Below are 7500 nucleotides of genomic sequence, written 5' to 3'. Positions count from 1 at the left end.
AAGTCACTCACCATCCTGACTTGGAAATATATCACTGTTCCTTCACTGTCGCTGGGCCAAAATCCTGGAACTCCCTCCCTAACAGCGCTGTGGGTGTACCTACACCACACGGACAAAATCCTGGACCTCCCTCCCTAACAGCACTGTGGGTGTACCTACACCACAGGGACAAAATCCTGGAACTCCCTCCCTAACAGCGCTGTGGGTGTACCTACACCACAGGGACAAAATCCTGGAATTCCCTCGCTAACAGCGCTGTGGGTGTACCTACACCACACGGACAAAATAAGGAACTCCCTCCCTAACAGCACTGTGGGTGTACCTACACCACACGGACATAATCCTGGAACTCCCTCCCTAACAGCACCGTGGGTGTACCTACACCACATGGGACAAAATCCTGGAACTCCCTCCCTAACAGCGCTGTGGGTGTACCTACACCACACGGACAAAATCCTGGACCTCCCTCCCTAACAGCACTGTGGGTGTACCTACACCACAGGGACAAAATCCTGGAACTCCCTCCCTAACAGCGCTGTGGGTGTACCTAAACCACAGGGGACAAAATCCTGGAACTCCCTCCCTAACAGCACTGTGGGTGTACCTACACCACATGGACAAAATCCTGGAACTCCCTCCCTAACAGCGCTGTGGGTGTACCTACACCACATGGACAAAATCCTGGAACTCCCTCCCTAACAGCGCTGTGGGTGTACCTACACCACAGGGGACAAAATCCTGGAACTCCCTCCCTAACAGCACTGTGGGTGTACCTACACCACAGGGGACAAAATCCTGGAACTCCCTCCCTAACAGCGCTGTGGGTGTACCTACACCACATGGGACAAAATCCTGGAACTCCCTCCCTAACAGCGCTGTGGGTGTACCTACACCACACGGACAAAATCCTGGAACTCCCTCCCTAACAGCGCTGTGGGTGTACCTACACCACAGGGACTGCAGCGGCTCAAGAAGGCAGCTCACCCACCACCTTCTCAAGGGGGCAATTAGGGATGGGCAACAAATGCTGGTCCCGGCCAGGGAAGCCCACATCCCCGTGAATGTATAAACGTCGGGCCCAGTTATTCACTCTCCGTCGCTCCCCCTTGGGAGGGTACAAGGTGGGGGGAGGTCTTTTATTGCCCCTCCCCTCATCTGGTGGCATGTTCCCCACACGCGTGTGCAGGGAGTCACGCTAGCTGGTGGTGATTGAGGCGGTGTGGAAGACCTGACCGGTTGGGAATGCTAGCCCCGTGTCTCAGGGTATGACCATCCTAGCTTTGTCACTGCAGGGAGGATGGGGTCCGCCTGGGTTGGAGAAGGCTCCGGAGGAATGGGGGGTCTCTCTGGCCGCTTGGAATGAGTCCGTCCACGTGGAGACATTAATTCCCCCTTTTTCCCCCACCTCCCACCCCCCTCCTCTTGTTTCAGGACCCGGTCAAACAGCAACACTGCCACTGCACAGCACCTCCTGCAGCCAGGTAAAGGGGCTGGCGAGGGGGGGCGGGGGGTGGGTGGGGGAGACAACTGGAGGGGGGAGGAGGGGGGGGATGGGGTTTTGGTTGGAGGGGGGGGGGAGGTTTAGACAGGGGAGAAGGTGAGGGAGGGCGGACGATGGAGGTGAGGGAGGGCGGACGATGGAGGTGAGGGAGGGCGGACGATGGAGGTGAGGGAGGGCGGACGATGGAGGTGAGGGAGGGCGGACGATGGAGGTGAGGGAGGGCGGACGATGGAGGTGAGGGAGGGCGGACGATGGAGGTGAGGGAGGGCGGACGATGGAGGTGAGGGAGGGCGGACGATGGAGGTGAGGGAGGGCGGACGATGGAGGTGAGGGAGGGCGGACGATGGAGGTGAGGGAGGGCGGACGATGGAGGTGAGGGAGGGCGGACGATGGAGGTGAGGGAGGGCGGACGATGGAGGTGAGGGAGGGCGGACGATGGAGGTGAGGGAGGGCGGACGATGGAGGTGAGGGAGGGCGGACGATGGAGGTGAGGGAGGGCGGACGATGGAGGTGAGGGAGGGCGGACGATGGAGGTGAGGGAGGGCGGACGATGGAGGTGAGGGAGGGCGGACGATGGAGGTGAGGGAGGGCGGACGATGGAGGTGAGGGAGGGCGGACGATGGAGGTGAGGGAGGGCGGACGATGGAGGTGAGGGAGGGCGGACGATGGAGGTGAGGGAGGGCGGACGATGGAGGTGAGGGAGGGCGGACGATGGAGGTGAGGGAGGGCGGACGATGGAGGTGAGGGAGGGCGGACGATGGAGGTGAGGGAGGGCGGACGATGGAGGTGAGGGAGGGCGGACGATGGAGGTGAGGGAGGGCGGACGATGGAGGTGAGGGAGGGAAGCGGGGGGGAGACGCTCTGGGGTGTGGGGGAGGAGGGGGGTGGGGATAAATGGGGGTGACAAAGTGGGGAGTGGAGACGGAGGGAGTGGGGAGGGGTGGGGGAGGGAGTGGGGTGGGGGGACGGAGGGGGTGGGGGAGGGGAGTGGAGACGGAGGGGGAGGGGAGGGGAGGGGGGCAGTCGGGAGAGATGATCATTTGTTTACAAAAAGGAAGCAATTAGTTGTGGCCAAACCCTCCCTCCCTCCTCGCTCCTCCTCCCTCCTCGCTCCTCCTCCCACCTCGCTCCTCCTCCCTCCTCGCTCCTCCTCCCTCCTCGCTCCTCCTCCCACCTCGCTCCTCCTCCCTCCTCGCTCCTCCTCCCACCTCGCTCCTCCTCCCTCCTCGCTCCTCCTCCCACCTCGCTCCTCCTCCCTCCTCGCTCCTCCTCCCACCTCGCTCCTCCTCCCTCCTCGCTCCTCCTCCCACCTCGCTCCTCCTCCCACCTCGCTCCTCCTCCCTCCTCGCTCCTCCTCCCACCTCGCTCCTCCTCCCACCTCGCTCCTCCTCCCACCTCGCTCCTCCTCCCACCTCGCTCCTCCTCCCACCTCGCTCCTCCTCCCACCTCGCTCCTCCTCCCACCTCGCTCCTCCTCCCACCTCGCTCCTCCTCCCTCCTCGCTCCTCCTCCCACCTCGCTCCTCCTCCCTCCTCGCTCCTCCTCCCACCTCGCTCCTCCTCCCTCCTCGCTCCTCCTCCCTCCTCGCTCCTCCTCCCACCTCGCTCCTCCTCCCACCTCGCTCCTCCTCCCACCTCGCTCCTCCTCCCTCCTCGCTCCTCCTCCCACCTCGCTCCTCCTCCCTCCTCGCTCCTCCTCCCTCCTCGCTCCTCCTCCCACCTCGCTCCTCCTCCCACCTCGCTCCTCCTCCCACCTCGCTCCTGCTCCCACCTCGCTCCTCCTCCCTCCTCGCTCCTCCTCCCTCCTCGCTCCTCCTCCCACCTCGCTCCTCCTCCCACCTCGCTCCTCCTCCCTCCTCGCTCCTCCTCCCACCTCGCTCCTCCTCCCTCCTCGCTCCTCCTCCCACCTCGCTCCTCCTCCCTCCTCACTCCTCCTCCCTCCTCGCTCCTCCTCCCTCCTCGCTCCTCCTCCCACCTCGCTCCTCCTCCCACCTCGCTCCTCCTCCCACCTCGCTCCTCCTCCCACCTCGCTCCTGCTCCCTCCTCGCTCCTCCTCCCTCCTCGCTCCTCCTCCCTCCTCGCTCCTCCTCCCTCCTCGCTCCTCCTCCCTCCTCGCTCCTCCTCCCACCTCCCTCCTCCTCCCTCCTCCCTCCTCCCCTCTTTCCCTCCTCCCTCCTCCTCCCTCCCTCCTCCTCCCTCCTCCTCCCTCCCCCCTCCTCCTTCTCCTCCCTCCTCCTCCCTCCTCCTCAATCCTCCATTCTCTACCATCTTGTCTGGGTGTGGGGACTGGGGTGAGGGGGCGAAGGGGGTCAGCGGAGGGTCATTGGGGTATTTAAAGCGGAGGCTCAGCGAGGGGGGTCAGTGGTAGGGTCATTGGTAGGGTCAGCGGGAGTTCAGCGGAGGGTCATTGGGGTATTTAAAGCGGAGGCTCAGCGAGGGGGGTCAGTGGTAGGGTCATTGGTAGGGTCAGCGGGAGTTCAGCGGAGGGTCATTGGGGTATTTAAAGCGGAGGCTCAGCGAGGGGGGTCAGTGGTAGGGTCATTGGTAGGGTCAGCGGGGGGTCAGCGGAGGGTCATTGGGGTATTTAAAGCGGAGGCTCAACGAGGGGGGTCAGCGGGAGGTCAGCGGCAGGTCAGCGGCAGGTCAGCAGGAGGTCAGCAGGAGGTCAGTGGAGGGTCAGTGGAGGGTCAGCGGGGGGTCAGCGGGAGGTCAGCAGGAGTTCAGCGGAGGGTCATTGGGGTATTTAAAGCGGAGGCTCAGCGAGGGGGGTCAGCGGGAGGTCAGCGGGAGGTCAGCGGGAGGTCAGTGGAGGGTCAGCGGGGGGTCAGCGGCAGGTCAGCAGGAGGTCAGTGGAGGGTCATTGGGCTGACTCGGTATTGGAAACGCTGTTGTGGGTTTTGAGGAGCTCGTGTTCCTGGGGAATGGTCGAGACGGAGAATTCCGGAAAGTTTCCTGTGTCCTGTATTTCGGGCCCACCCCCAACTCGCCACCATTAATCCCCCCCCTCCCCGCGTGGGGCGTGGATTGTCCATGGGGAGCAGGAAGAGGCCATTCAGCCCCTCGAACCTGTTCTGTGTAACAATATCTGACCAAACTCGACCCCATCTCCCTCCCTCCATCTCCCTCCCTCCATCTCCCTCCCTCCATCTCCCTCCATCTCCCTCCCTCCATCTCCCTCCCTCCATCTCCCTCCCTCCATCTCCCTCCCTCCATCTCCCTCCCTCCATCTCCCTCCCTCCATCTCCCTCCCTCCATCTCCCTCCCTCCATCTCCCTCCCTCCATCTCCCTCCCTCCATCTCCCTCCCTCCATCTCCCTCCCTCCATCTCCCTCCCTCCATCTCCCTCCCTCCACTCCCTCCCTCCACTCCCTCCCTCCATCTCCCTCCCTCCATCTCCCTCCCTCCCTCCCTCCATCTCCCTCCCTCCACCTCCCTCCCTCCATCTCCCTCCCTCCATCTCCCTCCCTCCATCTCCCTCCCTCCATCTCCCTCCCTCCATCTCCCTCCCTCCATCTCCCTCCCTCCATCTCCCTCCCTCCCTCTATCTCCCTCCCTCCCTCTATCTCCCTCCCTCCCTCTATCTCCCTCCCTCCCTCTATCTCCCTCCCTCCCTCTATCTCCCTCCCTCCCTCTATCTCCCTCCCTCTATCTCCCTCCCTCTATCTCCCTCCCTCTATCTCCCTCCCTCTATCTCCCTCCCTCTATCTCCCTCCCTCTATCTCCCTCCCTCCAAGTCTCTCCCTCCCTCCCTCCAAGTCTCTCCCCTCCCTCCCTCCCTCTCTCCCTCCCTCCCTCCAAGTCTCTCCCTCCCTCCCTCCAAGTCTCTCCCTCCCTCCCTCCAAGTCTCTCCCTCCCTCCCTCCAAGTCTCTCCCTCCCTCCCTCCAAGTCTCTCCCTCCCTCCCTCCAAGTCTCTCCCTCCCTCCCTCCAAGTCTCTCCCTCCCTCCCTCCAAGTCCCTCCCTCCCTCCCTCCAAGTCCCTCCCTCCCTCCCTCCAAGTCTCTCCCTCCCTCCCTCCAAGTCTCTCCCTCCCTCCCTCCAAGTCTCTCCCTCCCTCCCTCCAAGTCTCTCCCTCCCTCCCTCCAAGTCCCTCCCTCCCTCCCTCCAAGTCCCTCCCTCCCTCCCTCCAAGTCTCTCCCTCCCTCCCTCCAAGTCTCTCCCTCCCTCCCTCCAAGTCTCTCCCTCCCTCCCTCCAAGTCTCCCCCTCCCTCCCTCCGTCTCCCCCTCCCTCCCTCCGTCTCCCCCTCCCTCCCTCCGTCTCCCCCTCCCTCCCTCCGTCTCCCCCTCCCTCCCTCCGTCTCCCCCTCCCTCCCTCCGTCACCCCCTCCCTCCCTCCGTCTCCCCCTCCCTCCCTCCGTCTCCCCCTCCCTCCCTCCGTCTCCCCCTCCCTCCCTCCGTCTCCCCCTCCCTCCCTCCGTCTCCCCCTCCCTCCCTCCGTCTCCCCCCTCCCTCCCTCCGTCTCCCCCCTCCCTCCCTCCGTCTCCCCCCTCCCTCCCTCCGTCCCCCCCTCCCTCCCTCCGTCCCCCCCTCCCTCCCTCCGTCTCCCCCTCCCTCCCTCCGTCTCCCCCTCCCTCCCTCCGTCTCCCCCTCCCTCCCTCCGTCTCCCCCTCCCTCCCTCCGTCTCCCCCTCCCTCCCTCCGTCTCCCCCTCCCTCCCTCCGTCTCCCCCTCCCTCCCTCCGTCTCCCCCTCCCTCCCTCCGTCTCCCCCTCCCTCCCTCCGTCTCCCCCTCCCTCCCTCCGTCTCCCCCTCCCTCCCTCCGTCTCCCCTCTCCCTCCCTCCGTCTCCCCCTCCCTCCCTCCGTCTCCCCTCTCCCTCCCTCCGTCTCCCCTCTCCCTCCCTCCGTCTCCCCTCTCCCTCCCTCCGTCTCTCCCTCTCCCTCCCTCCACGTCTCTCCCTCTCCCTCCCTCCACGTCTCTCCCTCTCCCTCCCTCCACGTCTCTCCCTCTCCCTCCCTCCACGTCTCTCCCTCTCCCTCCCTCCACGTCTCTCCCTCTCCCTCCCTCCACGTCTCCCCCTCTCCCTCCCTCCACGTCTCCCCCTCTCCCTCCCTCCACGTCTCTCCCTCTCCCTCCCTCCACGTCTCTCCCTCTCCCTCCCTCCACGTCTCTCCCCCTCCCTCCCTCCGTCTCCCCCTCCCTCCCTCCGTCTCCCCCTCCCTCCCTCCGTCTCCCCTCTCCCTCCCTCCGTCTCCCCTCTCCCTCCCTCCGTCTCTCCCTCTCCCTCCCTCCACGTCTCCCCCTCTCCCTCCCTCCACGTCTCCCCCTCTCCCTCCCTCCACGTCTCTCCCTCTCCCTCCCTCCACGTCTCTCCCTCTCCCTCCCTCCACGTCTCTCCCTCTCCCTCCCTCCACGTCTCTCCCTCTCCCTCCCTCCACGTCTCTCCCTCTCCCTCCCTCCACGTCTCTCCCTCTCCCTCCCTCCACGTCTCTCCCTCTCCCTCCCTCCACGTCTCTCCCTCTCCCTCCCTCCACGTCTCTCCCTCTCCCTCCCTCCACGTCTCTCCCCCTCCCTCCCTCCGTCTCCCCCTCCCTCCCTCCGTCTCCCCCTCCCTCCCTCCGTCTCCCCTCTCCCTCCCTACGTCTCTCCCTCTCCCTCCCTCCACGTCTCTCCCTCTCCCTCCCTCCACGTCTCTCCCTCTCCCTCCCTCCACGTCTCTCCCTCTCCCTCCCTCCACGTCTCTCCCTCTCCCTCCCTCCACGTCTCTCCCTCTCCCTCCCTCCACGTCTCTCCCTCTCCCTCCCTCCACGTCTCTCCCTCTCCCTCCCTCCACGTCTCTCCCCCTCCCTCCCTCCGTCTCCCCCTCCCTCCCTCCGTCTCCCTCTCCCTCCCTCCGTCTCCCCTCTCCCTCCCTCCGTCTCTCCCTCTCCCTCCCTCCTCCGTCTCTCCCTCTCCCTCCCTCCTCCGTCTCTCCCTCTCCCTCCCTCCTCCGTCTCTCCCTCTCCCTCCCTCCTCCGTCTCTCCCTCTCCCTCCCTCCTCCGTCTCTCCCTCTCCCTCCCTCCACC

General features: G+C 65.5%; 1 protein-coding gene across 1 annotated transcript in view; it reads left to right on the top strand.

Annotated features, from left to right (window-relative positions):
• Positions 1-7500, top strand: part of LOC121274024 (FXYD domain-containing ion transport regulator 3-like) — a gene marked incomplete at its 5' end in the record, with an annotated part of 48816 nt that overhangs the window by 36959 nt on the left and 4357 nt on the right. Inside the window, one exon of the mRNA XM_041181154.1 lies at positions 1432-1481. Within this exon, the coding sequence (XP_041037088.1) occupies positions 1432-1481 (50 nt within the window). The remainder of the gene's footprint in view (positions 1-1431; positions 1482-7500) is intronic.

Source organism: Carcharodon carcharias (assembly GCF_017639515.1).
Source record: "Carcharodon carcharias isolate sCarCar2 chromosome 29 unlocalized genomic scaffold, sCarCar2.pri SUPER_29_unloc_2, whole genome shotgun sequence".
NCBI classification, from domain to species: domain Eukaryota; kingdom Metazoa; phylum Chordata; class Chondrichthyes; order Lamniformes; family Lamnidae; genus Carcharodon; species Carcharodon carcharias.
This window is presented reverse-complemented; position numbering and strand designations above follow the sequence as displayed.